The sequence below is a fragment of the Ambystoma mexicanum genome, chromosome 1p, assembly GCF_040938575.1.
Source record: "Ambystoma mexicanum isolate Mex_15411 chromosome 1p, UKY_AmexF1_1, whole genome shotgun sequence".
Classification (NCBI taxonomy): Eukaryota; Metazoa; Chordata; class Amphibia; order Caudata; family Ambystomatidae; genus Ambystoma; species Ambystoma mexicanum.
Window position 1 is genome coordinate 1,178,556,823 of NC_090921.1, and position 25,757 is coordinate 1,178,582,579.

General features: G+C 48.1%; 1 protein-coding gene across 1 annotated transcript in view; it reads left to right on the forward strand.

Moving 5' to 3' along the window:
- LOC138451173 (uncharacterized) overlaps window positions 1-25,757 on the forward strand; it is a 190,044-nt gene that overhangs the window by 145,814 nt on the left and 18,473 nt on the right. The window contains exons 20-21 of the mRNA XM_069604890.1: window positions 4,704-5,930; window positions 18,920-20,146. Of these exons, the coding sequence (XP_069460991.1) occupies window positions 4,704-5,930; window positions 18,920-20,146 (2,454 nt within the window). The remainder of the gene's footprint in view (window positions 1-4,703; window positions 5,931-18,919; window positions 20,147-25,757) is intronic.

Consider the following 25,757-nt stretch of genomic DNA (forward strand, 5'->3'; position numbering starts at 1 on the left):
GGGTCGGCATTCGCGTACCTTTCCGCCATGCCGGTAATTACGGTGTGGGGGGTCGCGTGCGCGCGTCCTTGGTGCAGTTAGCGGCAGCGTTAACTACGATGCCGCTAATGGCATCGTAGTTAACGGTCACGGGTCTTAATCGGACCTAGCGGAAAACGATGGCGTAAACCTTTACCGCCATCGTTTTTCGCTTTGCGCCTGGGTTGTAATGAGGCCCTATAGTGTTGCGACGGATGTCATGATATTCTTTGGGTCCTAGAAGCATGACTGGTGGACGAGCGCTGACATATATTGTTGAGACAGGCCCTGCAATATTCTTTTGGTCCTAGAAGCATGACTGATGGACGAGTGCTGGCATATATTGTTGAGATAGGCCTTGCAATGTTCTTTGGGTCATGAAAGCATGACTGATGGACGAGCGCTGGCATACATTGTTGAGACAGGCATCGCAATATTCTTTGGGTCCTAGAAGCATGACTGGTAGACGAGCACAGGCATATATTGTTGTTACAGTCCTTTTGATATTCTTCATGAATTAGTAGCATGACATGGGCCTAGTGCCAGGAAATGTATTTTTTAGGCATAAGGAATAAGAAACAAGCATTGGCAATGCCAACAGTTTGGGCTTTTATGTAGGCATGGGAACAGCACTTGACAGACCCAGCCTTCGCGTTATTAACTGGCCTTTGATGGAAGCAGGTGCAATTAGTGCAAGCACAAGGGCATTTAATAGCAGTGCTTGGTCAATGTCTAATACTTACACAGAAGCCTAAACTGTTGGCTTTGCCAATGCTTATACTTAAGAGGAATTCAGTGAAGGATGTGCAGAGAGCTTATAAATCGAATGGCAGAAGGCAACCTGGTTAAGACATTTTTATTACACCAATAGATGGTTTACAGCTCCAATTAAGTAATTCACTCTCAGAAAACTGCTTTGAAAAAAACACTGGCAGGCACTTTGAGTGCAAAGTTTGATGGCAAGGCTTGATTAAAGCGAGCTAAAAGAGTTTCCATGCGGAGGGGTTTTGGACAGGGTGGGAATGGCCATAGGGACTAGCATGGCCATTGGCAGCCAATCGGTGGGCAAATAGCCAAACACCTACAATCTGTGTGTCCTTTTTGGTCTTACATTAGCACCCTGTGGGTGGGCGAACCCAGCATGAGGCTAGGAATGCAGGCTAAACTGCCAATCTAGCCTGCATTTTAAGCCATCGGTTGGCCGGTTACCCCGCTCCCCATCTTCCCCCCACTGTCTTCCCAACCTTTAACAAAATCCTCTTCCCACTTACCTCATTGCTGCGGTACCGGTGAATGCCACCACTACAGCTGTTGCTTCCGCTCTGCTCTGTGCGGGCGCCATGGAAATGGAAGAGGGGCTTTGTACGGAGCCCCGCCTTCCCAATTCAGTGTGGCCATCTTGTAACAGTATTTTCTTTCCATGAACGGTACGCCACAATGCACCCTGTCCACGGAAAGAAAATACTTCAAATTAGCCCCGTACCAACCAGTGGAATGGGGGCTAATACTGTTAAGTACCCGTTCTATTGGCTACACAGGTGGGGGGGTAACACCACAGTGCCTTTAATTTGGGACTCCGGCCGTTACCTGTGGTTTAATCCCTGGAACGGGTACTTAACACGATATAAGAGAGTGGGATTTAACTTTATAGTTATGGAAAGTGCAGCTTGTTGGTTTGTTTTTGAAAACATCAAAAACAGGATTTTGGAGAGGTTGTGCTTTTGCTAGAGTAACTGACTCATGTTCATGTCTGATAGCTTGCTAGATCAAAGCTAGTAGAAGGAAAGGTGAGGTAGCCTAATGAACGTATCAGCTTTGCTATGGCTAGTGTTTTCTGTTTATTTAAAAAAAAAAACAAGAAATGTCATAACACGAGAGTTTAAAGCATTAGCGGTAACGAGAACGATGGAGGTCATTGAGGCAGCATGTGAGGGCTACTGCATGCTTGTGGTAGGAATGGCTGACTTGCTGTGTCGCATGCACAGATACGTGTTGGTAACATGACTGTGCCCGGAAAGGTGGGGCAGGAAAATAGCACTGCAACTCTGGCTATCAAGCAACATTCCGACCTTAGGGCCTGCCTCTGCAAGAGCTGGCAGCAGCACTGGCAGGTTGAGCAAGCCATACCCCTGTCAGAGAGGCTGCCTCCAGTCAGATGGCGATGCATGGTGCTATGTGCGCTCCATTCAGCAAAGACACACAAAGATATTTTGTGCTTGAAAGAGCCTCCGGACAAACAGACCCCTCTCAGCATAATGTGCAACACAAGATTGAATGTTGAATTAAATAAAAACATTTCCACCCAGTGTCCCTGAAATTCAAATACGCGTAAAATACATGAATGTCGACACCCGCCACCTGCTTCCTTGGAGAAAGTTCAGGTGCAGGAGAAGCATTTGAGAACAATGGAAACATTCAGTCAAGCACATGAAGCTGTCTAGCCTTACCCGGGAAGCAAAGTCAGCAGTCTGATTCTAAGTCTGCTTGCTCTAACCAGGTCACAAATGGGCCTTTAACTCTTTTGGTGACAATAGAACCTACCTTTAAAACGAGATGCTTCTGGAGAAGCCACGCATATATATATATATATATATATATATACACGTGCATTTCATTGTGTGGGCTATTCTATAGTTGCACAACTGAATGTTTCTCTTAGAAACTAAGATGCTTAAAAACAAATGTGCAGTTAAGCAATTTCACAATAGCAAATGGCCCTAATCACCCCAAAAAGCAAACAAACAAATGTATGAAATAAGCTATAAATGAAGCCCTGATCCAAGGCATACCCTATGCCAGATACAATGGGAATTCAGCCCCACGCAAATAGGAAGCAGCAGTTCTAAATTACCAGAATTGGAAAAAGAGTGGATTTAAGTGGATCATAGAGAAGGTGTATAATTTGCCTTCCCTGGGAAAATGAAACCAGCAGTAAACTGCTATCCATTGCAAATAGCTTCCTGTACTATACATGTGACATGAAAATATGCATACACCACTGAGGAGCAGCAAGGACTGTTTATTTGAAACTCATTCTGTTTTGAAAATATAAAATCAAATGTAAGTGAAAAAATAGTCGTAAAACGTCCTTAGTACTCCTTCCAATTGCAGAGACAATTATTAGTGCCAGGCGACTTGGTGGCTACCGAAGAGCCCTGATAATGTAAAAAAAAAATGCAAGGTCATTGACAGCTACTGAATATTCTTTGTGGAGGGGAGTATTAATCAATCTGAATTGAGTGTAGCAAGGGAGCCCTTTATAAAGTATGGGGGTTGGAGAGAATCACCTAAATGAAATCTAAAATAATGGGTTGACATGATGCATTTTCCAGCACAATGTTGGAGATAAATGGAAGAAAACGCCATGTATATTTGCAATTTGTTCCTGTGTTCTAAAGTACCACATACAGAAAATCCAACAGATACCGGGTTACCAAAAGCACACAGGAGCATTTTACAACACTTCCTGATGCAAGTTTCCACAATACATGGCAGCATTGTGATTGTAAACCACTTTCATGAAGCTGTGGCCACAATGTTTGTCATAATGCAATGTGTAAATCACTTTGATGATGGCCCAATATTTATGCCAGGTTTGCCAATGTTAATTATTTTCATGAAGCTGTATCCACAATATATGCCAGCACTGTCACTGTACGTCATGTTCATGATGCTGCTCCCACAATATATATCAGCAGCTATGCTTTAAATCACTTGGATGTTGCACCCAAGATATAGGCCAGCATTGCAATGTGTGCTTCCCTTTTTGATGCTGTACACCCATTATATGCAATAATTCCCACTATTAGTCACGTTGATGATATTGCACACACAATATATGCCAACATTTTCAGTCTAAATCCATTTCATTAAGCGGTGCCCAAATTATATGCCAGCAATACCACTGTAAAGCACTTTCCTAATACTGCTTCCACAATAAATACCAGAATTTATTCTGTAAATCATGTTGTGGTTGTTCCCCTAATGTTTTCCAGAATTGCCAGTCTAAGTAAAATTCATGAAGACGTGCCCTAAATATCTGCCAGCAATGCCATAGAATATCTCTTTCATGATGCTGTGCCCACAATGTATGCCAGCCTTTCCACTGGTAGTTATTTGATATCACACTTCTTATAATTGGTGGTGTCACCAATGTAAATAACATTCATATTTCAGGACACCAACTCATGCAAATATTCATGCATTTGCATCACACTTCCACGCACACATACAAACAGTCCCATTCACATTCACACAAGCGTAAATACACATACATATAGACATGGGTGGGTTTGCACTCATTCAAACTTTTAAGCCCACACATGCAGCCAAACACGTTGTTTTACTTTTTGTTAAACTTATGATTTCACGCTGCTGCTTCTTCTTCTACTGTCCATGTGAGAACAAGCAGCGCTCTATGAGGGACGCATGTGGTGCGCAGTCAGAATCCCAGTTAGTTGCCACTCAGTCATGCACAATTTTATTTTTCATGTCTGTCCTCAACCCATACAAGCCCAGCGGGAGGTAGGTGGGGCACACTGTGCATGGAGTAGGTGCAAAGGTGGGCGTGTAATACACACGTGGTATTGCCTCTTCCTCTGCCATTGATACAGTCCTCATGAAGCTGCTCTGGGTATCTGTTGAAACTAGATAAATGACCCATTTCTTTGTTCTTATGTTTTTAGGTGAAAAGCCATCAGCCCCCACAGGAAAGGAGTTTTTTATCCCAAGCCCAATATTCCAAAACAAGAAGGGGTCAGTGAGGTGGGAATTGCAAATTACTGCAAGTGAAGACTTCACCCAGGTCACTATAGTGAATGGGCTAACCCATTTTAACAGAAAAGTGCCGATGAGTAAGTGGCAGACAGCGACCATTACACTCACTATTCCAGCAGAGATGTTAAAGGAGAGTACAAAATCCTCTGCTGTCATTATTAGCGCTGATAAACCAATCACAGTTACAAGTGGAATCTTCTTCGGGGATGTTGCAGAAACGTCCACAGCTTCACCCTTCGAATCACTGGGACTGGAATATAGCGTGGTTACACCACCTGGCAAATCAGATGATGATCTCAAAGAAATATCCCTTACTAATTACCAACATCCAAACAAAGCTATCATTAATCTGAAGGCTCCTGTGAAATTCCAGGGGCAGGACTACCCAGCAGGCAGCACAATGACCATCAACCTTGATCCTTATCAGTGTGTCACTTTGCAGAGCAAGGAAGACTTGTCTGGTACCACAGTTGCATCAACAACGCCTCTTGGAGTATCAAGTGGATACAGCAGTTCTGGGAAAAGCACATCCTACTACCATATCTCTACACAGCTTCCTCCCAGCTCTCGCTGGGGAACACATTATTTTGTTTCATCTTTAGCCACACCAGGAAATACCGACCTTGTGTATATTGTTCCTTCCCAAAGCACTCAAGTTGATTATCAAGTGGGAGACCGGAAGCAAAGCCAAACCCTAAAACCCGGACAAGTCGTGCAAATTGGACTCCCTGCATCCACTGCGGTCAGCATCAAAACTAATGTTCCTGTCCTAGTGATGTACTACAGCACAGGGGGAAAGATAGCTGACCAGCCATGTCAGCCTTTCATGACCTATGTCCCCGACATCTCACAATTTGCCACAAACTATAAAGTTATTGCTAATCCCAACTACTATAAGAATCTTGCAATTCTCACAGCAAAGACCACAGCGGTGACTCAAATTACCCTGGATGGACAACATATTTCAGATATTGATTGGAAACCTATACCTGGAACTGAATATTCTTATGCCCAATATGATATGGGCACTAAACCAGGGAGCCACAGTTTCAAACTAGTCGGCAGTCCATTTGGATTAATGCTCGTCGGCTACGCCAAACAGAGCACCATTGAGAATCCACAAGCACCCACTGCCGGTAAGTTACTTTGTGTATGCAATGTCTTGTTTTTGTCAGCTGGCTTACACTTTCCAGTAGCCACCACTTGGTGTTGACACCTGCACCTACCGATTAGCATTTCAGACTGTCACTTAGGCCCGAAATCTGAATTAATATTCTTAAAAGCTTTCATGTAATAATATATTATTCTGATTTAATAACATTAAGAATAAGGAGGAATTGTCCACTCTTCGTAACTGTTCAAATGCACTCTTTTTTCCTTCTATTTTTACCACAGTCTTTTTTTGCCTCTAAACTGATACATAGATAGTCTCACTGCTACTTCAAGAGCAGTGGCAGCTCAGGGTCATACAAGGCCCACATGTTTGTTCAGAGAAAGGAAATGTAATATGATGAATTAGGAAAGGGTGAAGATATTGTGGTCGCGATACCACAGCCCAACTCACTGAGCCCAAATATGTTTGCATTGGGAGTGGGGTGATTGAATGTATGATATGATAAGTCATTTATAACGCGCCTGTACACAAAAAAGGCAGTCACCGGGTAGTGCAGATGTTTCGTGGGCTAATCCAGCATTTTGAAGGGAACGCTGTGATGAGAGCGACATGGGGAAAACCTGGGCCCAAAATGTTATGTTAAATGGGGCGGAGCTGGAGCAAAAAAGCCTCATGAAAATATGTGTTACTGTACCATTTCTGACCTAGCTAAACATAAACCTCATGATAGTGTTTGCGTGAAATGAGCAGGAAAGGGGAGAATTCTGGCAAGCTTCATTTTGCTTCAACAGACTTCATGATATCCTTCCGGCACTAGCTGCATGACAGGAGTAAGCATGGCTTGCATATCGTCCTGGAAGGATAGCTCAGGGGCAACGTGCACGCCTTGGAAGCAAGATGACATGAGCAGCATAGGCCCCATCCCCAAGTATGTGATTGCAAACCTCTGGGTATTAAGCTCGTTATAAATAACCAATCGTATCAATCATATCATATGTTATTGTGATAGGCCTCATGACATACTTTAGGCACAGCCAGCATGAAAAAAGGAGACCGGCACTGACATATAGGCCCTCATTACAACCCAGGCGGTAAGTATCCAACATTACTGGCATGGTGTAATTAGCGTTAATGCCTTGGTCCGATGCCGAAAAGTGCGGCACATTACGACCCATCGTGCACGAGCATTACGACATGCCGGTAATGTAAACTACGCCATGGCGTAAATGACCCCAAAACGGCCCTTACCGGCATCGTACGCCGCGCAAGGTGCACTACCGCCACCCATCATTGCGGTGACCGTAATTAGCGGTCACCGTAATTAGCGGTCAACGTAAATAAGCGGAACCGAAAGTAGCGTCATCGCGGCGGAACGGGAAAGAGCACGGCGGCCATCTTTGAAAACACAATCCATTGCCATCCTACCCAACCACACCACATTTGACCCACAGACCTTGTAAAACCCATCACGCACCCATTTCCCCACCTAAACATGCCCAAAGTTCTGAAGAAAGCCTGCGATCGGCAGCGGCAGGACCGCTTCAGTCAGGAAGAACTAACGATGTTGGCAGAAACGCTGCAGGAAAAGGCAGACATCGTCTTCTCCCCAGAAATGACAAGAGCAGCCATAGCCCGCAAAAAGGAAATATGGGAACTTGTGGCATAACGGGTCAGTGCCGTAGGTACCTCCCCACGCACCTCCAAACAGTGCCGCAAAAGGTGGGATGACCTCCGGCTCCGAGTAAGGAGCATACTGTCAGCCAATTGAAACATGGCCCTGGCAACTGGCGGGGGAGCAGATTCCCCAATCAAGATGCAGCCATGGGAGGAGATTTGTGCCTCGCCGATTGGCGTAGAGTGCATTGAGGGCGTTGGTGGAATGGAGAGAGGAGCCCTGACATCAGGAGACACAGGTAGGTGCCTCCAATTCAGCCATGCAAAACACCCTGAATTACACTTACATGGGAATCACAATGTCGCCCCATATGGGAAACACAACACATCAGCAGGAGACCCACACCCTGCACACATGCAGCACGCACACTCCACAGCAGACACACACATTTCTGCATGCTCAACCCACCCAAAAGGGAGACAACCTGTATGTCACAGCCTACAAAGTCCGCCATCTATCCTTCAAAACCATGGCAATCTTCATGCCTGCTCAATGTTCGCTGACCCATCAATAAACATTCCCTCCTCTGCTCCACCACAGGCTCACAATCGGACACCGGCAGGGACGAGAGTGGCATCGCCCCAGCCAAGAAGCCCAGGACAGAGGGAAGAGCACAACAACCCACCACCTCTGCTGGACCCATGCCCAAACCATAGCAGGCCACAATCCCTGTCGAAAGACAGCCCAGGGCAGCAATGACCCCTGACGAAAGTGCCATGATAGCACCCACGGGAGACACACAACAACTGCTGCCCACTGAGGGCAATGTGTCTGCGGGGAGCAGTACCATTGGGGAGACTGCTGCCGTCGTTGCATGCTCCGACAGCGACGTGGGGAATATGGAGGATGACACTGAAGGTTCCCCAACGCCCACCTTCACTCCCCACACCTGTCCCCATGTAGCCCGCACGGAGACGACACACAGGGGCTAGCCCTTGGAGAGACATGGCCAGCCAATCCCAGCACAGTGGGAGTCGGGGAGGAGAGGAGTAGTCCAATTGGGCCGCCAATTGCAACCTCCATTGCCCCTGATTTCCAGCAATCGCTGGACAAAATATCAACGAGGCAACACCAATTGTCCTCACTACTGACACAGCATGTTGCTGATTGTGGAGGCGCAAGTGCAGGCATGGAGAGATGTACTGAGAACATCAAGGCAGCCATCCAATCAGCAAGCAAGGACATTTGTGCAGAACTAGCCGCGGTGCGGAACATGATAAGTGAACTCATACAGACAATCATGGACACACGGCGTAGCGAGCAGGCCTGTACCTCCTCCGCAGCAAGTTCTGCACCAGCCAGCCCAGTCCACAGGTCATCCAGGAACCTGAGGAGCACAGGCAGGGGGGCCCCAGGTGCCGGGAGAGGGGGCTGCCAATAGTGGCCCTCCAGTGCACCAATGGAACATTACCCAGCCCTTCAACACGGTCAACGTCACACCTTTGCAGGGAGTTCAGGGGGGAGGGGGAGGGGGAATTGGGTGTGTTGGGGAGTTCAGGGAGGAGGGGGAGGGAGGATAGGGTGTGTTGGGGAATTCAGGGGGGAGGGGGAGTGGGGATAGGGTGTGTTGGGGAGTTCAGGGGGGAGGGGGAAGGGGGATAGGGTGTTTCTGACCTATGCACATTGATAATACACTTTTTTGATTTGCACAAATCAAATGTGTGGACATTGCTCATTGCGTATGTGTGCTTTATTTTTTTTTTAATAATTCTGTTTATTACGTTTTAGGAACATAAACAACAAGACAAACATGAATCAAAGGTATACATCAGATCATGGTAGCAAGGCAGTTTTCAAAAGGCAAAAGAAACCCAGTCGGGTCAGGAACCATCAGGCATGTGTGGGATAGGTCAGGTAACCAATGTTAACAACTGTACATGTCTGTTTTCAGCGACAGATTTCAGTTAGCGTCCAACCAATTACCCCATATTTTCCCGAATTTACGGGGGCAACCCTGTGCATTATAAATCCGGCGCTCCACGGCCGCGCATCTGTCCAGCTCATTGCTCCAGCGGTTCACGGATAGAGGGTCGGCAGAGCCCCAGCTAGCCGCGATCAATCTTTTGCTTGCCCCCAATGCCAGTGTCAGAAATATTTTCTCATATTTCGATAGGTCCACTTCACCTCGGGTTCCCAGCAGTATCATTTTGGGGTCCCTGGGGATTGTTGTCGCCAGGGTGTCTGCGATCTTGTTGATACAGCTCTCCCAGAAGATCTGTAAGACTCGGCAGTCCCATAACATATGGTAAAATGTGGCGGGTTCTGTTTTGCACCTGAGGCATGTCCCGTCTTCCAGTCCCCCCCATTTGGCCATGTCAGTGCGTGAATAGTATGTGCGGTGGAGGATCCTCAGTTGTATAAGCCTGAGCTTGGAGTCTATGCCTATTTCTCTAGGGGACATCAATGCCTCTACCCAGTCTTCTGGTTCCATTAGACCTATGTCCTTTTCCCACTTTTCTTTGAGCCCATCTAGCTGCGTCGCCCCAAAGGAGTTGAGAGCTTGATAGAGCGTGGAAGTGACCTTGGTGACAATGTGTTGCGAAAGGATGTTGGTCTCAATGGGAGTATAGGGGGGTATAGTGGTCGTATCCGGGAATTGTGTGCGGATGGCGTGGGCCAGTTGCGCATGTCGAAACCGGTCCATGGGAGCAAGGTCGAATCGCTCTTGCATGGTCTCAAAGTCAAGGAGGTGGCCGTCCTGTATCACATGCGCTAGTGTATGTATCCCTTTCACGCACCAGTGGCCGAAGGGGCCCATCTTAACAATTTCCGGGAGGAGTGCGTTGTGCCATAGGGGTTGGGATAGTGTCGGTTTACCTTTCCAGCCTATTAATTTATGCGCTTCCCGCCAGGCCCGGCTAATGTGGCGTGTCATTTTGGGTAACAACGGAGGTTGGTCGTGGGTGGCGTACAGAATCTGTAGTGGGGTTAGTGGGGTATGTGCTTTCTATTTCAAGACGGATGTGGGGGAGTGTGGGCTCTGCGTGTATCCAGTCGTTTACCACCCCAATCTGGGCTGCAAGGTAATACGTGCGTATGCATGGCAGACCGATGCCTCCCTCCCACACTGATCGCTGTAGCGTTTCAAGGGCGATCCTGGGTTGTTTCCCTCCCCACAGCAGGGTGCGAAGGCGTCTGTCTATGAGTGCGAAGGTGTCTCGGGGGATGGGAAGGGGGGCGTTTTGAAGTACATACAGCAGTCTGGGGAGGGTCAACATTTTGAATAGCGCCGCTCTGCCCATTAGTGATAGTGGGAGTGATTGCCAGTGGGAGGTGTCCCTATTGAACCGGTCAATTATTGGTTGTAAGTTGAGTTGCAGGAACCCACCCAGTGTCGGGTCGAGTCTTATGCCCAGGTATTTGAGTTCTCTAATGGAGACGTGATATGGGCAGGATTCAGGGATCGCAGACTCGTTTCCCTTGACCGGGAAGTAAATGGTTTTGGTTTCGTTAACCTTAAGGCCTGCAAAGCGCTGGTATTCACTAAGGATGCGGGAGACAATCGGGCAGGATGTGCGTGGGTTGCTGAGGTATATGAGGAGGTCGTCCGCGTATAGGGAAAGTCGGTCCTCCCCCCCTCCCGGCCAGGCAAACCCTGACCAATTAGTGTTATTCCTAAGCTCAATTGCGAGGGGTTCTATGGCCAAGAGAAAAAGCAGCGGGGAGAGGGGGCACCCCTGTCTCGTACCACGACCCAGGGGAAATGATCGGGAATATCTGCCGTTCACCCTTACCGTGGTCTCCGGTTGTGCATACAGGAGTTTAACCCACGCTATAAACGTCTGCCCCAAGTTCATCCGAGCCATGATTGCCCACAAGGCCTCCCATTCTACAGAGTCAAATGCTTTTTCGAAGTCCACTGCCAGGAGGGCCAATGGGGCTGGTATTTCCTTAGCTCTGCTCAGCGCCAGCTGGACTCTGCGCAGGTTCATGCGGGTGGATTTGTTGGGCATGAATCCGCATTGGTCGGGGTGGACCAGGGTCTCTATAACTTGCAGCAGTCTGTTGGCTAGTATTTTTGCGAGGACCTTGGCTTCGCCGTTGATCAAGGATATCGGGCGATAGGAGGCACATTCCTCCGGGGGTTTCCCGGGCTTATGTGGTGTACAGTCCACAGTGTGCATGTCCCAGACACACACAGTGCCCCAAGTGCCGTCTCCATGTTACACACACCAGCCGTGTGTGCTAGAAGCATTGGTCAATGATATTCTGACACATTTCACAGCCCTCCTGTGCATCGCTGCCTCCTTGAGGTGCTGCCCCATCCCCACCCTCATCATCCTCATCGTCAGGTGGTTGCAGTTCTGCATCAGGGGGCAGTGGAACATTCCGTCTGACACACATACTGTGTAGCATCACACATGACATGACAATCTTTGCAACTTTCTCATGGCAGTACAGGAGTGCCCCGCCAGACCTGCTGAGGCAGCGAAACCGTGCCTTCAGTAGGCCAAATGCCTGCTCAATCACCACACGGGTACGTGCATGGGCACGGTTGAAGTCCGCCTCATGCTGGTTCTGTGGGTTCCGGACTGGTGTAAGGAGCCACCTCTTTAGAGGATAGCCAGCATCACCTGTATGTAGGAAACAATGTATGTGTCAGTCATTACATCTAATTCCCAACATGACGTGCCAACATGCACATTGAACTGTTACTTTGGACCACTTTCAGTTGCGCTGATGGATTCACGCTATGCAAACGGTATATGTCCATGGCTCTCATGGACAGTTTTGCATGCCAACAAACCATGTATGCAGGGTGGTCGAGTGACTTGTGAGTGCCCATCCACTGTGTCCGTCCATGCCGTATGTTCAGGTGACCTGGCACGTGTCCTGTGATGTCAATGCTCACATGATTGCTACATTGCTGTCTGCATCATTATGACCCCAGTGAACTATCCGGATATTGATAGGGACATTTAGTGGGCCTTGCTGTCTGTGCTGTGGCGTTGTGGTGTTTCTGTCCATCATGTTCCTCCTTTGTGCGCTGTCATGTGGGACACGCCTTTCAGTAGATGGTGTATAGTGACGTGCATGTAGGTGCATTTCGTTGGAGTCAATGGTCCAAATTGGTACAATGCACTTGCAGATGGTTGTGCCATGGTTGGAACACACCTTCTTTGACATGGTGGGGCTGCTTCGGTCAGGCATAATGTCTACAGGTGTGAGATTACGTTAGTGCTGCTTTAGGGTATGATCGTCTCTGCTAGTCACAGCCAGGTGGAGTATGCATCATCCCCCCTCCCCTTTCTGCCAGGTGGAGTATGCATCACCCCCCCCCTTTCTGCCAGGTGGAGTAATCATCATCCCCCCCTCTCTGCCAGGTGGAGTATGCATCATTCCCCCCCTTTCTGCCAGGTGGAGTATGCATCATTCCCCCCCCTTTCTGCCAGGTGGAGTATGCATCACCCCCCCCTCTCTGCCAGGTGGAGTATGTATCATTCCCCCCACCCCCTTTCTGCCAGGTGGAGTATGCATCATTCCCCCCTTTCTGCCAGGTGGAGTATGCATCATTCCCCCCCCCCTCTCTGCCAGGTGGAGTATGCATCATCCCCCCCCTTTCTGCCAGGTGGAGTATGCATCATCCCCCCCCCTTTCTGCCATACCAAGGTCATGACGTGAGACTCACCGAGTAGCCAGGATCTTGGGCCTGCATGTCACTCCGTGTAGCGTGGTGTTGTGGAGTTCCTCAGGACCATTCAATCATGGGTTGATCCGGGGAATCGGGCACAACAATGTGTGAGGATCCTGTTGGAGTCACAGACCATCTGCACGTTGATTGAGTGAAATTGTTTACGGTTGCGGTACGGTACCTCCATGGCATGTGGGACCACCAATTCCACATGGGTGCAGTCGATGGCACCAATGAAACCAGGTATGCCAGCTAGTGCATGGAAACCCACTTTGGTGTTTGCAATCTCCTGGGCAGACCGTGGTAATGAGATGTGGTCGTCTGTGTGCTTGAGGAGGGCATCGAGCACTTGGATCAGTGTACGTGAGAATAATGGTTGTGAAATACCATGCAAGTGCCCCACTGTGTGCTGGTAGGTGCCTGGGGCCAGGCCAGGAAATGGAGTACAGACACTACCTTCAGTAGGGGTGGGATGGCAGTTGGTGTTTCTATCTTGCTGACAATGTCGTTGTGCGTCATGTCCACGATGGCGGAGATGGTGTCCCGGTCCAAACGGTACAGGGTGTGGATCTGCTCAGCAGTGAGGTTGAATGGACTGGCTCTGATGCGTGGGATTGTGGGCTGCCTGCGTGGTGGTACTGGCTGTGCTGGTTGGCCTTGCTGGGCCTGCCTTGCCCTCCTTCTCCTCCTGCGTTTTCTCTGTGCAGCCTGTTGTTGTTGTTGTTGTTGTAGCACTTGCATTGCTATCAGGTCCTCCAGCCCCAACATTGCTAGTCCTATTGGTATCATTGTGGAGTGTGACTGGGTCTGCGAAGAGGTTGGGTGTGCTATTTTTGTACTTCCTGGGTCTGTATTGCCTCCACCTGTGCTGAATCTGTGCATCTGTGGCAGCTGGATTCACTGCACAAGGCCCTTTACGGTTGGTTCGCGATGGCGTAATTACCGGCATGGCGGTAAGGTACTTAACGGGCTGGGTGATGGGGTTAGGTGCATGTCCGCTTGGGTCGGCATTCGCGTACCTTTCCGCCATGCCGGTAATTACGGTGTGGGGGGTCGCGTGCGCGCGTCCTTGGTGCAGTTAGCGGCAGCGTTAACTACGATGCCGCTAATGGCATCGTAGTTAACGGTCACGGGTCTTAATCGGACCTAGCGGAAAACGGTGGCGGTAATCCTTTACCGCCATCGTTTTTCGCTTTGCGCCTGGGTTGTAATGAGGCCCTATAGTGTTGCGACGGATGTCATGATATTCTTTGGGTCCTAGAAGCATGACTGGTGGACGAGCGCTGACATATATTGTTGAGACAGGCCCTGCAATATTCTTTTGGTCCTAGAAGCATGACTGATGGACGAGTGCTGGCATATATTGTTGAGATAGGCCTTGCAATGTTCTTTGGGTCATGAAAGCATGACTGATGGACGAGCGCTGGCATACATTGTTGAGACAGGCATCGCAATATTCTTTGGGTCCTAGAAGCATGACTGGTAGACGAGCACAGGCATATATTGTTGTTACAGTCCTTTTGATATTCTTCATGAATTAGTAGCATGACATGGGCCTAGTGCCAGGAAATGTATTTTTTAGGCATAAGGAATAAGAAACAAGCATTGGCAATGCCAACAGTTTGGGCTTTTATGTAGGCATGGGAACAGCACTTGACAGACCCAGCCTTCGCGTTATTAACTGGCCTTTGATGGAAGCAGGTGCAATTAGTGCAAGCACAAGGGCATTTAATAGCAGTGCTTGGTCAATGTCTAATACTTACACAGAAGCCTAAACTGTTGGCTTTGCCAATGCTTATACTTAAGAGGAATTCAGTGAAGGATGTGCAGAGAGCTTATAAATCAAATGGCAGAAGGCAACCTGGTTAAGACATTTTTATTACACCAATAGATGGTTTACAGCTCCAATTAAGTAATTCACTCTCAGAAAACTGCTTTGAAAAAAACACTGGCAGGCACTTTGAGTGCAAAGTTTGATGGCAAGGCTTGATTAAAGCGAGCTAAAAGAGTTTCCATGCGGAGGGGTTTTGGACAGGGTGGGAATGGCCATAGGGACTAGCATGGCCATTGGCAGCCAATCGGTGGGCAAATAGCCAAACACCTACAATCTGTGTGTCCTTTTTGGTCTTACATTAGCACCCTGTGGGTGGGCGAACCCAGCATGAGGCTAGGAATGCAGGCTAAACTGCCAATCTAGCCTGCATTTTAAGCCATCGGTTGGCCGGTTACCCCGCTCCCCATCTTCCCCCCACTGTCTTCCCAACCTTTAACAAAATCCTCTTCCCACTTACCTCATTGCTGCGGTACCGTTGAATGCCACCACTACAGCTGTTGCTTCCGCTCTGCTCTGTGCGGGCGCCATGGAAATGGAAGAGGGGCTTTGTACGGAGCCCCGCCTTCCCAATTCAGTGTGGCCATCTTGTAACAGTATTTTCTTTCCATGAACGGTACGCCACAATGCACCCTGTCCACGGAAAGAAAATACTTCAAATTAGCCCCGTACCAACCAGTGGAATGGGGGCTAATACTGTTAAGTACCCGTTCTATTGGCTACACAGGTGGGGGGGTAACACCACAGTGCCTTTAATTTGGGACTCCGGCCGTTACCTGTGGTTTAATCCCTGGAACGGGTACTTAACACGATATAAGAGAGTGGGATTTAACTTTATAGTTATGGAAAGTGCACCTTGTTGGTTTGTTTTTGAAAACATCAAAAACAGGATTTTGGAGAGGTTGTGCTTTTGCTAGAGTAACTGACTCATGTTCATGTCTGATAGCTTGCTAGATCAAAGCTAGTAGAAGGAAAGGTGAGGTAGCCTAATGAACGTATCAGCTTTGCTATGGCTAGTGTTTTCTGTTTATTTAAAAAAAAAAAACAAGAAATGTCATAACACGAGAGTTTAAAGCATTAGCGGTAACGAGAACGATGGAGGTCATTGAGGCAGCATGTGAGGGCTACTGCATGCTTGTGGTAGGAATGGCTGACTTGCTGTGTCGCATGCACAGATACGTGTTGGTAACATGACTGTGCCCGGAAAGGTGGGGCAGGAAAATAGCACTGCAACTCTGGCTATCAAGCAACATTCCGACCTTAGGGCCTGCCTCTGCAAGAGCTGGCAGCAGCACTGGCAGGTTGAGCAAGCCATACCCCTGTCAGAGAGGCTGCCTCCAGTCAGATGGCGATGCATGGTGCTATGTGCGCGCCATTCAGCAAAGACACACAAAGATATTTTGTGCTTGAAAGAGCCTCCGGACAAACAGACCCCTCTCAGCATAATGTGCAACACAAGATTGAATGTTGAATTAAATAAAAACATTTCCACCCAGTGTCCCTGAAATTCAAATACGCGTAAAATACATGAATGTCGACACCCGCCACCTGCTTCCTTGGAGAAAGTTCAGGTGCAGGAGAAGCATTTGAGAACAATGGAAACATTCAGTCAAGCACATGAAGCTGTCTAGCCTTACCCGGGAAGCAAAGTCAGCAGTCTGATTCTAAGTCTGCTTGCTCTAACCAGGTCACAAATGGGCCTTTAACTCTTTTGGTGACAATAGAACCTACCTTTAAAACGAGATGCTTCTGGAGAAGCCACGCATATATATATATATATATATATATACACGTGCATTTCATTGTGTGGGCTATTCTATAGTTGCACAACTGAATGTTTCTCTTAGAAACTAAGATGCTTAAAAACAAATGTGCAGTTAAGCAATTTCACAATAGCAAATGGCCCTAATCACCCCAAAAAGCAAACAAACAAATGTATGAAATAAGCTATAAATGAAGCCCTGATCCAAGGCATACCCTATGCCAGATACAATGGGAATTCAGCCCCACGCAAATAGGAAGCAGCAGTTCTAAATTACCAGAATTGGAAAAAGAGTGGATTTAAGTGGATCATAGAGAAGGTGTATAATTTGCCTTCCCTGGGAAAATGAAACCAGCAGTGAACTGCTATCCATTGCAAATAGCTTCCTGTACTATACATGTGACATGAAAATATGCATACACCACTGAGGAGCAGCAAGGACTGTTTATTTGAAACTCATTCTGTTTTGAAAATATAAAATCAAATGTAAGTGAAAAAATAGTCGTAAAACGTCCTTAGTACTCCTTCCAATTGCAGAGACAATTATTAGTGCCAGGCGACTTGGTGGCTACCGAAGAGCCCTGATAATGTAAAAAAAAAATGCAAGGTCATTGACAGCTACTGAATATTCTTTGTGGAGGGGAGTATTAATCAATCTGAATTGAGTGTAGCAAGGGAGCCCTTTATAAAGTATGGGGGTTGGAGAGAATCACCTAAATGAAATCTAAAATAATGGGTTGACATGATGCATTTTCCAGCACAATGTTGGAGATAAATGGAAGAAAACGCCATGTATATTTGCAATTTGTTCCTGTGTTCTAAAGTACCACATACAGAAAATCCAACAGATACCGGGTTACCAAAAGCACACAGGAGCATTTTACAACACTTCCTGATGCAAGTTTCCACAATACATGGCAGCATTGTGATTGTAAACCACTTTCATGAAGCTGTGGCCACAATGTTTGTCATAATGCAATGTGTAAATCACTTTGATGATGGCCCAATATTTATGCCAGGTTTGCCAATGTTAATTATTTTCATGAAGCTGTATCCACAATATATGCCAGCACTGTCACTGTACGTCATGTTCATGATGCTGCTCCCACAATATATATCAGCAGCTATGCTTTAAATCACTTGGATGTTGCACCCAAGATATAGGCCAGCATTGCAATGTGTGCTTCCCTTTTTGATGCTGTACACCCATTATATGCAATAATTCCCACTATTAGTCACGTTGATGATATTGCACACACAATATATGCCAACATTTTCAGTCTAAATCCATTTCATTAAGCGGTGCCCAAATTATATGCCAGCAATACCACTGTAAAGCACTTTCCTAATACTGCTTCCACAATAAATACCAGAATTTATTCTGTAAATCATGTTGTGGTTGTTCCCCTAATGTTTTCCAGAATTGCCAGTCTAAGTAAAATTCATGAAGACGTGCCCTAAATATCTGCCAGCAATGCCATAGAATATCTCTTTCATGATGCTGTGCCCACAATGTATGCCAGCCTTTCCACTGGTAGTTATTTGATATCACACTTCTTATAATTGGTGGTGTCACCAATGTAAATAACATTCATATTTCAGGACACCAACTCATGCAAATATTCATGCATTTGCATCACACTTCCACGCACACATACAAACAGTCCCATTCACATTCACACAAGCGTAAATACACATACATATAGACATGGGTGGGTTTGCACTCATTCAAACTTTTAAGCCCACACATGCAGCCAAACACGTTGTTTTACTTTTTGTTAAACTTATGATTTCACGCTGCTGCTTCTTCTTCTACTGTCCATGTGAGAACAAGCAGCGCTCTATGAGGGACGCATGTGGTGCGCAGTCAGAATCCCAGTTAGTTGCCACTCAGTCATGCACAATTTTATTTTTCATGTCTGTCCTCAACCCATACAAGCCCAGCGGGAGGTAGGTGGGGCACACTGTGCATGGAGTAGGTGCAAAGGTGGGCGTGTAATACCCACGTGGTATTGCCTCTTCCTCTGCCACTGATACAGTCCTCATGAAGCTGCTCTGGGTATCTGTTGAAACTAGATAAATGACCCATTTCTTTGTTCTTATGTTTTTAGGTGAAAAGCCATCAGCCCCCACAGGAAAGGAGTTTTTTATCCCAAGCCCAATATTCCAAAACAAGAAGGGGTCAGTGAGGTGGGAATTGCAAATCACTGCAAGTGAAGACTTCACCCAGGTCACTATAGTGAATGGGCTAACCCATTTTAACAGAAAAGTGCCGATGAGTAAGTGGCAGACAGCGACCATTACACTCACTATTCCAGCAGAGATGTTAAAGGAGAGTACAAAATCCTCTGCTGTCATTATTAGCGCTGATAAACCAATCACAGTTACAAGTGGAATCTTCTTCGGGGATGTTGCAGAAACGTCCACAGCTTCACCCTTCGAATCACTGGGACTGGAATATAGCGTGGTTACACCACCTGGCAAATCAGATGATGATCTCAAAGAAATATCCCTTACTAATTACCAACATCCAAACAAAGCTATCATTAATCTGAAGGCTCCTGTGAAATTCCAGGGGCAGGACTACCCAGCAGGCAGCACAATGACCATCAACCTTGATCCTTATCAGTGTGTCACTTTGCAGAGCAAGGAAGACTTGTCTGGTACCACAGTTGCATCAACAACGCCTCTTGGAGTATCAAGTGGATACAGCAGTTCTGGGAAAAGCACATCCTACTACCATATCTCTACACAGCTTCCTCCCAGCTCTCGCTGGGGAACACATTATTTTGTTTCATCTTTAGCCACACCAGGAAATACCGACCTTGTGTATATTGTTCCTTCCCAAAGCACTCAAGTTGATTATCAAGTGGGAGACCGGAAGCAAAGCCAAACCCTAAAACCCGGACAAGTCGTGCAAATTGGACTCCCTGCATCCACTGCGGTCAGCATCAAAACTAATGTTCCTGTCCTAGTGATGTACTACAGCACAGGGGGAAAGATAGCTGACCAGCCATGTCAGCCTTTCATGACCTATGTCCCCGACATCTCACAATTTGCCACAAACTATAAAGTTATTGCTAATCCCAACTACTATAAGAATCTTGCAATTCTCACAGCAAAGACCACAGCGGTGACTCAAATTACCCTGGATGGACAACATATTTCAGATATTGATTGGAAACCTATACCTGGAACTGAATATTCTTATGCCCAATATGATATGGGCACTAAACCAGGGAGCCACAGTTTCAAACTAGTCGGCAGTCCATTTGGATTAATGCTCGTCGGCTACGCCAAACAGAGCACCATTGAGAATCCACAAGCACCCACTGCCGGTAAGTTACTTTGTGTATGCAATGTCTTGTTTTTGTCAGCTGGCTTACACTTTCCAGTAGCCACCACTTGGTGTTGACACCTGCACCTACCGATTAGCATTTCAGACTGTCACTTAGGCCCGAAATCTGAATTAATATTCTTAAAAGCTTTCATGTAATAATATATTATTCTGATTTAATAACATTAAGAATAAGGAGGAATTGTCCACTCTTCGTAACTGTTCAAATGCACTCTTTTTTCCTTCTATTTTTACCACAGTCTTTTTTTGCCTCTAAACTGATACATAGATAGTCTCACTGCTACTTCAAGAGCAGTGGCAGCTCAGGGTCATACAAGGACCACATGTTTGTTCAGAGAAAGGAAATGTAATATGATGAATTAGGAAAGGGTGAAGATATTGTGGTCGCGATACCACAGCCCAACTCACTGAGCCCAAATATGTTTGCATTGGGAGTGGGGTGATTGAACGTATGATATGATAAGTCATTTATAACGCGCCTGTACACAAAAAAGGCAGTCACCGGGTAGTGCAGATGTTTCGTGGGCTAATCCAGCATTTTGAAGGGAACGCTGTGATGAGAGCGACATGGGGAAAACCTGGGCCCAAAATGTTATGTTAAATGGGGCGGAGCTGGAGCAAAAAAGCCTCATGAAAATATGTGTTACTGTACCATTTCTGACCTAGCTAAACATAAACCTCATGATAGTGTTTGCGTGAAATGAGCAGGAAAGGGGAGAATTCTGGCAAGCTTCATTTTGCTTCAACAGACTTCATGATATCCTTCCGGCACTAGCTGCATGACAGGAGTAAGCATGGCTTGCATATCGTCCTGGAAGGATAGCTCAGGGGCAACGTGCACGCCTTGGAAGCAAGATGACATGAGCAGCATAGGCCCCATCCCCAAGTATGTGATTGCAAACCTCTGGGTATTAAGCTCGTTATAAATAACCAATCGTATCAATCATATCATATGTTATTGTGATAGGCCTCATGACATACTTTAGGCACAGCCAGCATGAAAAAAGGAGACCGGCACTGACATATAGGCCCTCATTACAACCCAGGCGGTAAGTATCCAACATTACTGGCATGGTGTAATTAGCGTTAATGCCTTGGTCCGATGCCGAAAAGTGCGGCACATTACGACCCATCGTGCACGAGCATTACGACATGCCGGTAATGTAAACTACGCCATGGCGTAAATGACCCCAAAACGGCCCTTACCGGCATCGTACGCCGCGCAAGGTGCACTACCGCCACCCATCATTGCGGTGACCGTAATTAGCGGTCACCGTAATTAGCGGTCAACGTAAATAAGCGGAACCGAAAGTAGCGTCATCGCGGCGGAACGGGAAAGAGCACGGCGGCCATCTTTGAAAACACAATCCATTGCCATCCTACCCAACCACACCACATTTGACCCACAGACCTTGTAAAACCCATCACGCACCCATTTCCCCACCTAAACATGCCCAAAGTTCTGAAGAAAGCCTGCGATCGGCAGCGGCAGGACCGCTTCAGTCAGGAAGAACTAACAATGTTGGCAGAAACGCTGCAGGAAAAGGCAGACATCGTCTTCTCACCAGAAATGACAAGAGCAGCCATAGCCCGCAAAAAGGAAATATGGGAACTTATGGCATAATGGGTCAGTGCCGTAGGTACCACCCCACGCACCTCCAAACAGTGCCGCAAAAGGTGGGATGACCTCCGGCTCCGAGAAAGGAGCATACTGTCAGCCAATTGAAACCTGGCCCTGGCAACTGGCGGGGGAGCAGACTCCCCAATCAAGATGCAGCCATGGGAGGAGATTTGTGCCTCGACGATTGGCATAGAGTGCATTGAGGGCGTTGGTGGAATGGAGAGAGGAGCCCCGACATGAGGAGACACAGGTAGGTGCCTCCAATTCAGCCATGCAAAACACCCTGAATTACACTTACATGGGAATCACAATGTCGCCCCATATGGGAAACACAACACATCAGCAGGAGACCCACACCCTGCACACATGCAGCATGCACACTCCACAGCAGACACACACATTTCTGCATGCTCAACCCACCCAAAAGGGAGACAACCTGTATGTCACAGCCTACAAAGTCCACCATCTATCCTTCAAAACCATGGCAATCTTCATGCCTGCTCAATGTTCGCTGACCCATCAATAACACATTCCCTCCTCTGCTCCACCACAGGCTCACAATCGGACACCGGCAGGGACGAGAGTGGCACCACCCCAGCCAAGAAGCCCAGGACAGAGGGAAGAGCACAACAACCCACCACCTCTGCTGGACCCATGCCCAAACCACACCAGGCCAAAATCCCTGTCGAAAGACAGCCCAGGGCAGCAATGACCCCTGACGAAAGTGCCATGATAGCACCCACGGGAGACACACAACAACTGTTGCCCACTGAGGGGAATGTGTCTGCGGGGAGCAGTACCATTGGGGAGACTGCTGCCGTCGCTGCATGCTCCGAAAGCGACGTGGGGAATATGGAGGATGACACTGAAGGTTCCCCCAACGCCCACCTTCACTCCCCACACCTGTCCCCATGTAGCCTGCACGGAGACGACACACAGGGGCTAGCCCTTGGAGAGACATGGCCAGCCAATCCCAGCACAGTGGGAGTCGGGGAGGAGGGGAGTAGTCCAATTGGGCCGCCAATTGCAACCTCCATTGCCCCTGATTTCCAGCAATCGCTGGACGAAATATCAACGAGGCAACAACAATTGTCCTCACTGCTGAAACAGCATGTTGCTGATTGTGGAGGCGCAAGTGCAGGCATGGAGAGATGTGCTGAGAACATCAAGGCAGCCATCCAATCAGCAAGCAAGGACATTTGTGCAGAACTAGCCGTGGTGCGGAACATGATAAGTGAACACATATAGACAATCATGGACACACGGCATAGCGAGCAGGCCAGTACCTCCTCCGCAGCAAGTTCTGCCCCAGCCAGCCCAGTCTGCAGGTCATCCAGGAACCTGAGGAGCACAGGCAGGGGGGCCCCAGGTGCCGGGAGAGGGGGCTGCCAATAGTGGCCGTCCAGTGCACCAATGGAACATTACCCAGCCCTTCACCACGGTCACCGTCACACCTTTGCAGGGAATTCAGGGGGGAGGCAGAATGGGGATTGGGTGTGTTGGGTACTTCAGGGGGGAGGGGGAGGGAGGATAGGGTGTATTGGGGAGTTCAGGGGGAGTGGGAGGAGGGATAGGGTGTGTTGGGGAGTTCAGGGGGGAGGGGAAAGGGGGATAGGGTGTTTCTGACCTATGCACATTGATAATACACTTTTTTGATTTGCACAAATCAAATGTGTGGACATTGCTCATTGCGTATGTGTGCTTTATTGGTGTACAGTCCACAGGGTGCATGTCCCAGACACACACAGTGCCCCAAGTGCCGTCTCCATGTTACACACACCAGCCGTGTGTGCTAGAAGCATTGGTCAATGATATTCTGATGCATTTCACGGCCCTCCTGTGCATCGCTGCCTCCTTGAGGTGCTGCCCCATCCCCACCCTCATCATCCTCATCGTCAGGTGGTTGCAGTTCTGCGTCAGGGGGCAGTGGAACATTCCGTCTGACACACATATTGTGTAGCATCACACATGCCATGACAATCTTTGCAACCTTCTCATGGCAGTACAGGAGTGCCCCGCCAGACCTGCTGAGGCAGCGAAACCGTGCCTTCAGTAGGCCAAATGCCTGCTCAATCACCACACGGGTACGTGCATGGGCACGGTTGAAGTCCGCCTCATGGTGGTTCTGTGGGTTCCAGACTGGTGTAAGGAGCCACCTCTTCAGGGGATAGCCAGCATCACCTGTATGTAGGAAACAATGTATGTGTCAGTCATTACATCTAATTCCCAACATGACCTGCCAACATGCACATTGAACTGTTACTTTGGACCATGTTCAGTTGCGCTGATGGATTCACGCTATGCAAACGGTATATGTCCATGGCTCTCATGGACAGTTTTGCATGCCAACAAACCATGTATGCAGGGTGGTCGAGTGATTTGTGAGTGCCCATCCACTGTGTCTGTCCATGCCATATGTTCAGGTGACCTGGCACGTGTCCTGTGATGTCAATGCTCACATGATTGCTACATTGCTGTCTGCATCATTATGACCCCAGTGAACTATCCGGATGTTGATAGGGACATTTAGTGGGCCTTGCTGTCTGTGCTGTGGCGTTGTGGTGTTTCTGTCCGTCATGTGCCTCCTTTGTGCGCTGTCATGTGGGACATGCCTTTCAGTAGATGGTGTATAGTGACGTGCATGTAGGTGCATTTTGTTGGAGTCAATGGTCCAAATTGGTACAATGCACTTGCAGATGGTTGTGTCATGGTTGGAACACACCTTCTTTGACATGGTGGGGCTGCTTCGGTCAGGCATAATGTCTACAGGTGTGAGATTACGTTAGTGCTGCTTTAGGGTATGATCGTCTCTGCTAGTCACAGCCAGGTGGAGTATGCATCATCCCCCCTCCCCTTTCTGCCAGGTGGAGTATGCATCACCCCCCCCCTTTCTGCCAGGTGGAGGATGCATCATCCCCCCCCCCTCTCTGCCAGGTGGAGTATGCATCATCCCCCCTTTCTGCCAGGTGGAGTATGCATCATCCCCCCCCCTTTCTGCCAGGTGGAGTATGCATCATCATTCCCCTCTCTGCCAGGTGGAGTATGCATCATTCCCCCCCCCCTTTCTGCCAGGTGGAGTATGCATCATTCCCCCCCCCCTTTCTGCCAGGTGGAGTATGCATCATCCCCCCCCCTCTCTGCCAGGTGGAGTATGCATCATTCCCCCCCTTTCTGCCAGGTGGAGTATGCAACATCCCCCCCCTTTCTGCCAGGTGGAATATGCATCATTCCCCCCCTCCCCCCTTTCTGCCATACCAAGGTCATGACGTGAGACTCACCGAGTAGCCAGGATCTTGGGCCTGCATGTCGTTCCATGTAGCGTGGTGTTGTGGAGTTCCTCAGGACCATTGAATCATGGGTTGATCTGGGTAATCGGGCACAACAATGTTTGAGGATCCTGTTGGAGTCACAGACTATCTGCACGTTGATTGATTGAAATTGTTTACAGTTGCGGTACGGTACCTCCATGGCATATGGGACCACCAATTCCACATGGGTGCAGTTGATGGCACCAATGCAACCAGGTATGCCGGCTAGTGCATGGAAACCCACTTTGGTGTTTGCAATCTCCTGGGCAGACCGTGGTAATGAGATGTGGTCATCTGTGTGCTTGAGGAGGGCATCGAGCACTTGGATCAGTGTACGTGAGAATAATGGTTGTGAAATACCATGCAAGTGGCCCACTGTGTGCTGGTGGGTGCCTGTGGCCAGGAAGTGGAGTACAGACACCAACTGCCATCCCACCCCTACGTTCAGTAGGGGTGGGATGGCAGTTGGTGTTTCTATCTTGCTGACAATGTCGTTGTGCGTCATGTCCACGATGGCAGTGATGGTGTCCCGGTCCAAACGGTACAGGGTGTGGATCTGCTCAGCAGTGAGGTTGAATGGACTGGCTCTGATGCATGGGATTGTGGGCTGCCTGCGTGGTGGTACTGGCTGTGCTGGTTGGCCTTGTTGGGCCTGCCTTGCC